Source organism: Corvus kubaryi, unplaced genomic scaffold (assembly GCF_017639235.1).
Source record: "Corvus kubaryi isolate FWS band 111438036 unplaced genomic scaffold, C.kubaryi_AGA036_p1.0 37308, whole genome shotgun sequence".
NCBI lineage: Eukaryota > Metazoa > Chordata > Aves > Passeriformes > Corvidae > Corvus > Corvus kubaryi.
The window spans coordinates 22,299,528-22,312,820 of record NW_024581096.1 but is presented as its reverse complement, the minus strand read 5'-3'; the positions used below and the strand labels follow the sequence as shown (position 1 = coordinate 22,312,820).

General features: G+C 41.2%; 1 protein-coding gene across 2 annotated transcripts in view; it reads right to left on the bottom strand.

Annotated features, from left to right (window-relative positions):
• The window catches only part of HOMER1 (homer scaffold protein 1), a 97,838-nt gene extending 84,845 nt beyond the window's left edge, over positions 1–12,993 (bottom strand). The window contains exon 1 of one of the 2 annotated variants that reach the window (XM_042028865.1): positions 12,847–12,993. In XM_042028865.1, the coding sequence (XP_041884799.1) occupies positions 12,847–12,851 (5 nt within the window). In that variant the 5' untranslated portion in view covers positions 12,852–12,993. The remainder of the gene's footprint in view (positions 1–12,846) is intronic. The other variant, XM_042028864.1, reaches the window with a different exon arrangement.
• Positions 12,994–13,293: the final 300 nt, after the last annotated feature.

The following is a 13,293-nucleotide window of genomic DNA, read 5'->3' as shown; positions in this document are numbered from 1 at the left end:
CCCGAGGCTTTCTAAGGCATTGAACTACGAGCCTAGCTGGTAAAAAGTTGTAAGTATCTCCACAATTAATGATTTGCACGTTTTCCTTTTCACCTTTTACAAACACCCTAAAATTAATTTATGGATTCTTTAAGATTTAAAGTTCAGTAGCTTCCTATGCCAAACAATTTCCAGCTTGTGATAAGGGCTGTTTATGCCACTCACAAATAACTAATTAGACCAATTGATGCTGACTAAACAAGGTAAGAATTAAGCCAGATTGCATGGGGCCACTCAGGTGCTCTTGCTGAGGCACAAATTGGTAGAAACAGCAAGCACATAATGGGTTTTTGATGTTAATCATAGTGTTTGGCGGGATTTAAGGGTCATAAGACAACAGTGGTAGAAGTGCCACCCAGAGCAGCAAATTCAGAAAATTGACGGACTGAAACTCCTCGCTTTGTCCTGACATGAAAGCACAAGACTGTCTGTAAGTGAACACCCTCTGTTCTAAAGTTTGGTTAGATCAGTTTAGGGGCTGTAATAAAATCCTTCAGCAGCACTGACAAGCATGAAGGAAGTGAGAAAAGAGGGTTGGCACTAGGACATGAAGCTGTGTAGAACACTGAAATAACAACGGTGGCAATCCCACATCACCTTAGATTCCATAAAATACGGGAGAGTTCAATAAACAATGCAAACACAGTTTTTTCTAATTTGACACTCAGTGTGATTTTGCATGCTTCATCAAGTCTCATCATTGCCTCTGACAAGAATTTTGTTCTGATAGCTGTGTTTTACAGCTATGAAGCAAAGTGGCAAAGCTGGGGCTTTTGACAATAGACTGATGAGAATTCTAGAACCTAGAAAGTAACAGAAGAAATGCAAAATCATAGAATCAAGTCAACATGTGTTTCTATTGAGATAAATGGCAATTATATGGTAAGAAGTGATACTATTTAAAAATTAGTCTAACTGCTGTTTTTCCAATCATCTTTGACTTTGAGAGACAATGCTAAAATAATACTAGTCATAATTTTGTTATTATTAAGACTAGATGTCTTGGCAATATGTTAACAACAAAAAACCAAGGAATACATATCTTCCTTGTTTATTACTCCACATTTGGAATTTGTCTAAAATATATGTCTGTAGTAAAATAAGGTTTCCTCATTTAGCACCACAGTCTTTAGCAACTCCTCTTTGCTTCTTAATAGCTTAAATTCATCTCCTTATTGGCTCTAAACTTACATTTTGCTACCCTGTAGAGCTTCATACAGAAAGTCACACCTCCTTACCACTTCTCACCCAATCAGCCATGTCCACTCCATCTTTTTCCACATCTCCAAGTTATTAATTTTGACATGCCCTCTCCACATGAAAAAGCTTTTTATTTTAGTGGGCTTGGCACTTGTCATGCCTTTCATTTCCAGCTTAAAAATCCAAACCACATATTTGACATAAAGCATTTTTCAGTTAACAGTCAGTTTTAAGAGCTTTTGCACTTAACCCTCAAAAATAAATACCCTGAAATAAACCACTGGCACAACCACATGCTGACTGCAGACATTTCAAAGCTCAACTCATGCTTCCACCAGCACCAGTGGAAATATCAGAATTTACATAAGGGGGGGGCTGAATAGAAATGCATTTCACCACCAGCACCTGATCTTCAAACAGTTTGCAATCCCAACCAGAGTGCTACATCTATCTGCATGCTAAATTTCAAAGAAAAAAAATCACTGGTCCACATCAAAATATGAGAATTGGATCATTTCATTTGTATCAAGGAACTGAATTAGACTCCTAGAAAGGTAAAGAAATTAATTTTATATTCATAAATAACAAATCAATTTGAATCACCCATTGAGCACTGCAGGATCTATAAAGACTCTTTAATTCATTTTGAGCATATTATCACCATGCCAGCAAGTCCCTCCCTTCTGACAACTTACAGCCTAGCAAACATTACTGAATTTTGGATGCAGTGGTTGTACCTGTATTGACCTGTAACTAGGAGTCCCGGGTCTTTTTCCCTGATTGTTCACAGCACACTTATGCCAAACATTCTGAGACACCCAAATACCATTCCTGACAGGTTTCCAGTGCAGTTTGCTCATTGGATCACTAAAGGCATTCCTAAGATAGCTCCAAATCCTGTCTCTCCCAATGACATGCCTTGCACTGTCAGGTAACTTCCCACTGTAGGAAGATGTAAAACAATGATAAAGGGCACAGTCCATTTTTAAATATACTAGTATGAGCACACACTGTGCATGGAACAAAAAGTTCTCTGCAGAGCCCACTACAGTGGCTGACAAGGGAAAAGTCTGACACGTCTGCATAGTAAGCACCAGTCAAGGAATTGTGCCAAGTGCTGTGCCATGGGGACGAACCCCAACAGGCAGAGAAGAACAGCCACACCTGGACTAGGCTGTTCATGCCACTGATAAGCAGCTCATATGAGCAGAGAACAGTCAATATTGTCTACTCAACTTCAGTGAGGCTTTTGACACGGTCGCTCACAACATCCTCATACACAAATTCAGGAAGTGTGGACTGAATGAGTGGACAGTGAGGTTGATTGAGAACTGGCTGAATAGCAGATGCCAGAGGGTCAAAATCAGCAGCAAAGTTGGAAGCCTGTCCCTAGCGGTGTCTCCCAAAGGTTCAATACTGGGCCCAGAACTGTTTAACTTGTTCATCCTTGACTTGTAAAAATGGGCAGATTTCTCCTCAGCAAATTCACTTACGACAAAATGCTGGGAGGAGTGACTGATAGCCCCGAGTGCTGTGCAGCCCTTCAGAAGGACCTTGACAGGATGGAGAGATGGTCAGAGAAGAACCATCTGAAATTCAGCAAAGGCAAATGCCAGGTCCTGCACCTGGGGAGGAAGGGGCTGACCTGCTGGGGGGCAGCTCTGCAGAGAAGGACCTGCGGGTCCTGGTGGACACCCAGCTGTCCATGAGCCAGCAGAGTGTCCTGGTGGCCAATGGTATCCTGGGGGGCATTAGGAAGGGCATTGCCAACAGGTCATGGAAGGCGATCCTGTCCCTCTACTCAGCCCTGGCAAGGCCTCACCTGGAGAGCTGTGTCCAGTTCTGGGCTCCTCAGGACAAGAAAGACATGGAGCTCCTGGAGTGGGTCCAGCAGAGGCTACAAAGATGGTGAGGGGTCTGGAGCACCTCTTATGAGGAAAGGCTGAGGGAGCTGGGCCTGTTCAGCCTTGAGAAGAGACAACTGAGAGGGGACCTCATCAATGTATACAAGTATTGGAAGGAAGGGTGTCAAGACAATGGACTAGTGGTGGACCATCTTCTCAGTGGTGTCAAGCAATGGAACAAGAGGCAGTGGGCAGAAACTGATTCACAGGAAGTTCCACCTGAACATGAGGGAGAACTTCTTGCAAGTAACCACACACTGGAACAGCTTGACCACAGAAGTTGTGGAGTCTCCCTCACTGGAGATATTAAAGAACTGTCTAGACTCAGTGCTGTGGAATGTGCTCTGGGATGACCCTGCTTGAACAGGGAGGCTGGACAACATGATACACTGTAGTCGCTTCCTATTTTACCTGTTCTGTGATTCTGTGAAGGTGACAGTTCTGGAAACACAACTGTATCAGTACTATCCTCAGGTATTGCTATTGAAATAACGTAAAGAAACATTTCTTCATGACAGCTCATGTACTTACTTTGATTATGCTGGTGGAGGGTGGTAAAGACAAAGTATTATGTGTTAGTTGTACTAGAACTAGATCAGCAACCACTTTGCAAACATCACTTCGAAATTTAGCTTATACTTCTGAAAGACATTTACAATGACCTTAGTTTCAATGCCAAGATAGCAGGTAGGTGTCAGGCCTTTACTCAAATGAAAATAATTTTAAAAAACCAGATCTCAGAATACTGCTCAGCATTTTGAAAAACTGAGCAAAAAAATGGATACCATACAGTTGGTGCAGAATTTTTGGCTCAAATTGCCTACTTTAGAGGCCTATATTTAACAGCTCAATAAAAACATTCAGAAATAAATGCTGGCTCCTACAGTTAAGAAGCATGTAATCAAAGAGTAGCAACCAGTGTTTTTTAAGAGCTAGTTATTTCAGCATGACCTTTTTTTAATGAAAAATTTTCCTTACACGGTACCCGAATGAACTGGTAGGGTTCAATGCCTTCAAAACCTATGTGTGAAACAAGAACTAGAAAAGCCTTCCTCACTCACACCTTTGCATAAATATCCTAACAGGTATTAAATGTAAAAAACCAAGCCCCAGTGTTTCTGTATCCACGAAAAAAACAGTGGCCAAAACCAAGCAGGTTCATTAGCTACTTACAGAATGGCTGCATTGCAAAGTCAGTTTTAAAGAAAGCTGCATTTAAAGACATTTTATAGCTGTATGATAAACATGGTGTCGTCTTCTCAAACTGGAGCACTTAAGTGCTCACATGTTTATGTCCAAAAGAGGCTTAACTGAAGCATCACATACTAGTCCACATAGCAGAAACTGCCATTTCCCACTCACTAAAAGATTTTGTTACAAACAGACTGGTTAATCTAGTAAATAGAATGCCATGAGCAGGAAGTACTCATAACATACTTAACTGCAAAAATTTTTCCAGTGTTACAAGCAAATGAAGAGTAACAGTTCTTCAGGAAGGTGAATGGCATAGATGTAAGACAAAATGATTTAGGGTTCCCTGAATAAGCAAAGTCTTGGGTTTTACAAAAACATTAGCCAGTGGCAGAAGTACCAAGACAAAAAGACAAGATGGTGGAGCAGAAGGTAACCTTTACAAGATCTAGATGTGTATTCAATCTGTAAAGGCTGACTTAGTGTAAGTGATTTGAGGACTACCATGTCCATCTCTGAGCACTCAAGACCAGCAGTATCCATTAAATGTTGGATTTACTGTTGTAACTAAGGAGGAGAAGAGAAGAGGTCTTCAAATGTATTTTAATGCCAAGTAAAATTGTTCTTTTTAAGAACAACTGGGGAAGAAGCAGATTGTCTTTCCTTGTCTAACTTCACCCCAGAATAATATTAATTCTCCAATCCTGCTAACAATAAAAGTGGCATATAGAAAAGGCCCCTATAATACTCTTCATCATTCCCTCCCAGTAATAGAACTATTCTAGCTTTTGTTGCAGTCTGATTTTAAAAACTGTAATTGATGAGGAGAAAAGGAGAAGTTTTTGTTGGTTTGTTTTCATTTAAGGTCACCAAATACATAACTCAGTAAAAACTACTTCAGATCTCAAGTGGCCCATTAAGATCCAATGTAAGAGACACGGGCAGCATTTACATTCAGATGTGAGGTTATCTTAGGGAATCTAGTGTTCAGTGCTCATTTCACAAAATTCAGCCAAAATAGACCATTATATAATCATTACTTCAGCACCCGTGTCTTTTTCGTGAAAACTTCTGAAAGATCCTGTGAATTTTACTATCATGCATAGCCAGACATACTGAGCTGTGCAGTGCTTCTGAGAACCATGAGTACCTAGAATTCAAATCAGCAGGACACCACCTATTCCCAAGCACTGCTAACTGTTTCCTCGTAGAAACCAGTTCCTCTAAATGTCTAGATGTAGAAAAGGGACATACACTTGATCGCTAAAAAAAGCACTTGGAAATCAGTATGCAGAAGCTGAATGTAAATTAATCCAACAGAAGTGTTCTTGTCTAATTGCAGGTTAACTTTTTAGTCACACACAGTCAGTGAAAAACCCAGCGCAAAATCACAGGTATTCTGGTTAAAGCCAATCATCCAAATATCTGCTTAGGACCCCAGTTTACTGCATACAGTCATTTGACAACAGAGATACACAGCACGTATTATTGCATATGCTTATTTTTGTAAGCATGAAAAGTACCCTAGGACACCTGCCATGGCTGTGTATTCCACAGTAAGTCATACTGGAGAAAACACTGTTTTCTCCAATATCACACAGTACATTCTTTTAGAATTTTGTACAGGCAAGCCAGGGCTAGCAGTCTGTTGGAAATTAACAGGCCTAAGAAGTAGGAATTGTGAGAATACATGTCAAAGATGATTTATTTCACCAATACTTCACTGTAAAGTGTTGACCATTTAAAGCTCATTCCTCAGTTTTCAAAACTCAAAGAAGACCTCATCATATGTCCTATTACAAGAAGAGTTTCAAGATTGACTGTGGATCCAAGACTACAGCATACTATTTACAGAATAAGTAATTTAAAAGCATTTTACAAACCCGAATTCTATACTCAGCAATATTACCTAGTACAGTTTGGGCTTAGGGATTTTGTTTGTTTGGGTTTGGCTTTGGTGTTGTTTTGTTTTACTACAAAATACACTATTCAAAGTGGAAAAAATAACATTTCTCAATAAGCTGAGATTCAAGCTAGTGAGCAATCACAAAAAACCTTTCCAGACCTGAGTTTTCAAGACTGAGGATCAAAGTTCAACACAGGTAGATCTGAGTTCAGATCTTTGTGAACATTCCCCACCAGAATAAACAGACACTGCTGTAGGAAAAGGTAGCTCTATCCTACCTGTAGTGGCCCTTCCCTTGTGCACACCCCTATATTTGCAGTCAGCTAGGCTACAGTACTGACATAGTTCACTGCACAAACATGGGTGCTGTAGCAGACAAGTGGAAGAAGCAGTGCTTTACTTCTGTGGTTCCCACCATTTCGTGGCAGGATCTGTGAAAATTTAACAATCAGGATGTTGGCAAAGAGCACAGCCACAAACATCAACAAAACAGTGCCTGTGAATCATTTGCATGTATATGGAAGAAGAAGAAAAACCTGAAGGAGCTATGTATTTCAAGTTTTCCTCTCCCGTTACAGCAAATGAGTGATGCAGTCTGCTTAAGTTAGCTAACTTGATAACTGTAACTAAAAAAACCCAAAATCATGACTAGTTACTGCAAATGTCAAAATATGCTTGTATCTGGCAATCCACCATCGTCTATTGCATGTTTAAACAGTATCTTTCTAGACTAATTTTTTAACAATGACTGACATTCATCACTACTTGCCACCAAAGAAGCGTATCAGAGTGCATTCTGTTGCCAGAAGCATGATTGTGATGCAGTTCCCAAAAATCAATATAGTACTGAAACACAGTTCCATTACTTCACAGAATGGAGTAATGCCACTACCAGGACACTGTGTAGACAAAACAGAGCTCACCACTGCATAGTGCAAGGCCCAGGTAGAATAAACCCACAGCTCCCTCTAGCCTCTTCTCCCCTCTAATCTTTCTGTCCTGAACACAATACTAATTTTGATGGCTCTCACATGGCTGAGCCTTGGGAAATTTTAAAAACTTTATACAGAATGGGGAAAAGAAGCCTACCATCAAAACTGGATATAAAAGCAGATTTTTCACAATGCAATGCTTTCACACCCATTACACCTTACGTTTAAGACTGAATATATCTGAAAAAGCCTTGCAGGAAAAACAGCACAAAACCCTGAACTAGAAAGCATGCTCTTCGAAATTTTTTTTACAGAAAGCTTTCACCTAAGTAGGGCTTTTAAATAGGGGATTTAAATACATGTTTCATGGTATCTTTAAAAAAGAAGAAAAAAATAAGAAGAGGTGGATTCTGGGTTTTTCTCCACTTTAAAAAATACAGAATACTTTGTTTCTTTGTTCACTGTCACAGTTACCTGCTATTAACACTATAACTACACACATGGAGAAGCCTGAGATTCTTCTTCAATGCAAGACTGTCTCTGATACAAAGTGCACATTGTTAAAACACAGGCATATAGATACAAACTCATGCAAGGTCCTTTCCAGACCTAGTCTCAGCCTGGCTGGGTATCAATACACCACACTGGTTTCCTTACTAAGCATCTCTTAACTTGTAACTTTTGAACTAGCAGAGACCTTGGTCCTTGGTAATTACTTTAGGCCTCAACAGCTTCAAAATTACCTATATATCTAAAGGAGAAGAAGAACTAAGTTCTAACCTGGTTTAAGTATCTGCAATGTTTAGATGGTCAGTGATCTGGAATACATTGGAAAACCATAGCCTCAACTAAAATGATGTCCAAGGCAATCAGAATATATACTAATCAGAAACTACTGGTAAATTAGTGTTACATCATAAGATAATGCTCTTCTCTGAAGTACACTAATGTCTAGACACAGATTTGAAAAGCAATGATTTAAAGAGTGACTAGCTAAGACCTTTAAATCAAACCAGTTTTAAAAGACAAACATATTTAATAAATGTTTTGCAACAAAAATTCCCATTAAAATGGTATCTAAATTCTACTTAAAACTTTTACTAACTAGCAGGCAGAGCTCTAGTTAAGTGTCATTGCTCTAGTTAAGTGTCATTGCCTTCCCTGATCAAAAGTGCTGACCTGTTACAGAATTACAAGCCATTGCAATCTCTGTGGCTCCAAGACTCTGTATTTTCTCAGATTTTGGCTCAACATCTAATTGAGCTCTGCAAAGATAATGGTTACTGTGGTAGGGCAAGCACTGTTTGGGAAAAAGAAATCACAAGAACACACACACACAAAGAACACACACACATCTGATGTTTGCCTTGAAGCACTGAGAATAAAAATTATCTCAACATGATGAATGGGAAGGACTTAAATGTTTCTTTTCAGCAGAGTTAGGATTTTTCCTAAAGGGTTGGCCTATAAAATCCTAGTAATGCATGGAAGTACCAAACCAGATTAATTGAAACCATAAGTCATTACAAATACCTTCTCTAGATCAGCAATCATCCCCTCATGATGATCAGGACACTCATTTATGTGTTGCCAGGCCAGAAGATCTGGTTCAGATTTCTCATGCTTGTTTTGCAGTCATAAAATGACTGTGACTGAATATAATTTAAGCATGGTAGAGGTCTACACATATTGTTGCCAGCAAAGTAGTTTATTAACCATTTCAGGCTGATTTACATACAGTCTGTCTTGGTATCTATACATTACTAATTCTTTACAGATAATCAAGTTTTGTTGGTGTTATCCATAGAACTTGTTAAGACTCTCCATTCTGCTACAGAAGACAACATAAAGTATTTTGCTGCCATTGCTTTCACACAATAGGCATCTTGTTTTACCTCTGAGATAGCAAGATGGCCAGGACTTGCAGTAATGCTGAACTAGTGCCAAGATGCTACACCTTCTGCTCTACTATCTGCAGTATTTGTGTCAGAGGAGCACAGCTGATGAAAGTGTTGCTAAAACAAAGTTTTGGGAAAGCTACCATAAAGTCTTGTGGAAGGAAAACAGGTTAAAGAATTTGAGCCTAGACAAATTCAATGATCAGCAATGCTTCTGGCTCTCAACAGCTTTATAGTGTTCATGTACTGCAACCCAGATCCAGAAAGCAAACAAACATTTCAGGACAAGGCTGCAGTTTGTCCTGTTTAAAGAAATGGGTTTGACTAACTCCACATACTTCAAACAGTGTAAGAGCTAGGAGTGGATCAACCAGCTGCAGATTACCAAAAATTAAAATACTTATTTCTAAGCAAGTACAGCACCAAAAAATATACCCTAAGGTACTAATCTTTCTCAATAATCTCCAGCCATTTTAAGAACCCTAGTATTCTAATTCTGCCATCTCAAACTGACACATTTCATAACCACCTTTACGAAGATAACATACTAAATATAGTCCAACAAAACTGAAGATGAAGCCTTTATAAAGACACCTTAATTAACATGACATGACAGAGATGAGCACATCTTACAGAAGCTTTTGCCTTGTAATTCCTTATAATCCAGCATGAGTGATGGGAAAAGCAAGTATTAAATTTAGATATTTATCCACAGCCATCATGTAAAGGCCATCATGTAAAGAAATTATGGAGAGACTACCCATTAATAAATCAGGAATTAATACTTGAGATTGTGTCTAACAGGACATCAATGTCTGCATCCCTACCAGAATTCACAGCTGTGCAGCTTCCCCACTGTGTCTGGCAAGAAGTGTATTCATTCCAGCCTAAACAACAACTGCATCACAGTCCACTAACAAAATCTCTACTTTCCCTGCTCACAGATCGAAGTACAAGCAGTACCAGTGACAACAAAAATATGGCAATGGTTCCAGCTTTAACAGTACTTACCTGGTCAATGCATACAACAGCCTAAACTGCCAATATAAATCCTGAGTATGCTTTAGAGCTGTTTCTTGAGGATTTTTAATGCAATCAGACTTCTGCTCAAAGAAGACTGATTGTGCAGTACTGACAGTGAACACATGAATACATGTTATCAACTAGGACAGAACATAGTTTTTACACAAAATTCATGTTTCCCTATTAAAGAATGCTATATTGTAGCTGGTCAACCCAACAAAAGGTTGTCCACAATGGTTATACCACTCAACAGTAACTATTGATAGGAACTTTTCTTCATGCAACAGGAATGAGGAACTGGGAGAAGTCAGACAGACTGGCAGATAGAGAAACAAAACTGGACATTCTGTGTGTCTGGCCTATACAATCCAAAGGGCTTGATTCACTTACCTTCCCCTGTGAGACGAGAGACACCCACAAACATACAGAATACAGCAGGTAAGAAAGTGTCGTGAACTACTCTATAGACCATTTCTCTAGTTTCAAGTTTCCCAAAAAAATGTTTAATAGCAGCATGGCCCAGAGCCCAGTTACTCACCAGCTGGTTTCCATCACATACCCAGTGCATAATTACCTGGCTTGCCTGATGGTATTCCACGTGCCGAACAGTCTGAACTACACCAGCAGAACAGTGAATTCTTCATTATATGAAATCAGACTAAGAAAGCCACTGCTGGTTTGGCAAGCCAGCTTCCCCACCCCAAATTTTCTGTGTTCTAACCATTGAAATAGGTAAACTCTCCACCAGCCAGGTACTACAAGATCACTCTACAAGCTTACACAGCATAGGAGTTTCCATTAAGTACTGAATGTAATACACAGACCCTCATGTGACCCAGGTACATTGAATTATCAATGATTTTGCAACTTTCTTCTAGAACACTCAATTTTTAGACCTTAGTAGATTATAGAGTATCAACTGCTGAATTAAAAGGCCAGTGTACCTTGGTGTAGAAATACTCTGAAATCCATAGGCACTTGCATTTAGAAATTAATAAAAAACAGCTACTGAATCAAGACCTGTGCTCTGAACAGTAACAAACGTCTGATATGCAACCACAGATCCACTAAGTGGGTGCTGGCCTTGGCTTGGGTGTGCTCACTCAGATATAGAGAGATGGGGGCTTACCAGTAACACATTCCTACATTTCAGGGTCTATTGTCCCTTTTAGAAGATGATCTGTAAAGGAATTCTATATTGCAATACCCCAATGTATACTGTCTAAAATGTCTTTAAAGTATTTGCTAGTAAATTTCATCTTCTTGACCTTAATGTACCAAGATACTACTCAAGTCATCAACAACTGTGGTTCTTAAGATTATTTCAACTCTCTAGAGATAGGGATTTGTACTGTTTATTAAGAAGCTATGACACTAAAACACCAGCAGAACTGGAGTTCTGGAGACAGAATGTTTGCTCCTCTTCAACAGTTCCCTGGATTTGTAATATGATACACTTAACTCGAATATCTACAAACACAGTATTGATTTTAAATAAATGAGAGGGTTTCCATTATTTTAATTTTACATAATCCTATGTCTGACTAGCAGTTTTAGGTATATATCAAAAAAAAATATAATATCATTTAGCCTTTTGGCAGAGTTTTGAAACATCATTTTCTTGGATATGTAGACAGCTGCAAGTCTGGGTTTATTCTGTTTGAATTTTTTTAATGGAAGAGAAGACACCAGAAAAATAAAAACTAGCCTAAGGAGTAAGGAGTCATTCCTTCCTACATCTTGTACTGTGACCCACAGTGATAGGGCAGAGACAAGGATGCAGCTGTTATCACCACACATGCAAGGAAGTTAATAAATTGAAGAATCCAAGTGTCCTAGACAGCTTGAGGAAACAGACATCTGTAACTCCCATAGTAATATGCCAGTTTCACATCCTAATTCCTAAGTGACCAAAACACAAAGGACATGATTTGTAACTTTTGTAGACTTTGAACTACTGTCATAAAATCTAACTAAAACAGTGTCTTTTTAATGCTCTGAAAATCTGCCTTCAACTTGCAGTTTGCCAGATCATACCAGGTTTCTGTTGCTTTGGAACATGTATGAGTTCCATTCCACTATCAGACAAGCTCGGCAGCATGGACTATTTTTTCGTATCACTATACAAATTCCTAAGGATACGACTGTGCAAAGTTTTCATAGGTATCTATGTCGCTTTTTTATCTACCAATTTCTATGAGATCTGACTAATTTTACAGATTCTATTCCTTCTCATTTCACTAAACCCTCAAGTGGATTCCCCAGTTTACTAGGGAACCTGCTGTGAAGCCGATTTCCTTAGAGCCTTCTTCAATTTATTGAGAAATTCACACGTTGTTCGATATTCTCAGAAGACTCCAGAAGAGTGAAAGCGAGCCTTCGCTGTTCTGGAATTTCCCCCTAGCGCACTGAGTTTAAACCACTCGTTCTCAGGTCTGAACATCGCCTAACAACCCAGAAAAGGTCCTCACGGTGGGGAACTGGGAGCCGAGACGGCTCTTCCAGAATTCCGATGTGGCTACTACGGCGGAGACAAACCTCTGCAGATCGTGGTGCGCCCCTCACGGATCGCGGTGCTCTCCCCTCACCGGGCTGATGCACAGCACCGACTGCAGCAGGATTCCTGCTGCTGGCGCACCCCACCAGTGAGACCCCTCGGCTCCGTGCGCATCCAGCAGCGCCCACAGCTCCGCGGGCAGCCGCTCCCACCCTCAGCCCCGGCACCAGCCCGGCGGCCCCCGTGACATCCTTACCCCATGGCGGCCGGCAGCGCCTGGCACCGGTGGTGCCGCGTCCCCGGGGCGCTCCTCGCCGCGCCGGCAGCTCTGCAGCCCCGTGGCAGCGGGGGCCGCTGCTCTGGGCTCGCCGCAGCTGCCGGGGGCCGAACGGGGCCGCCCGCGCCCTAGGGAGCGCCCCCCGCGGGCCGGGCTCCCATGGCCACCGGCTCCGCCGGGCGCCCGCAGGCAGCGGCTCCGGGCCCCGGGCGGGCGGCAGCGGCGACTTCGGGGACTGACGGATCCCCTCCTGCAGGAGAACGGGGAGGCGCTCGCCTTCTCTGCGAAAGGCTGGCGGCGGCTGCGGCGCTTCTCGCCGGGACGTGCGCGGCCGCGGAGGGCTCTGTGTGCCTCAGAGGCGGAGCGGGATGGGGCAGGCGGTGCGCACAGAGCTCCACGCCACCGCTCCCCCTAGCACGGCCGCCA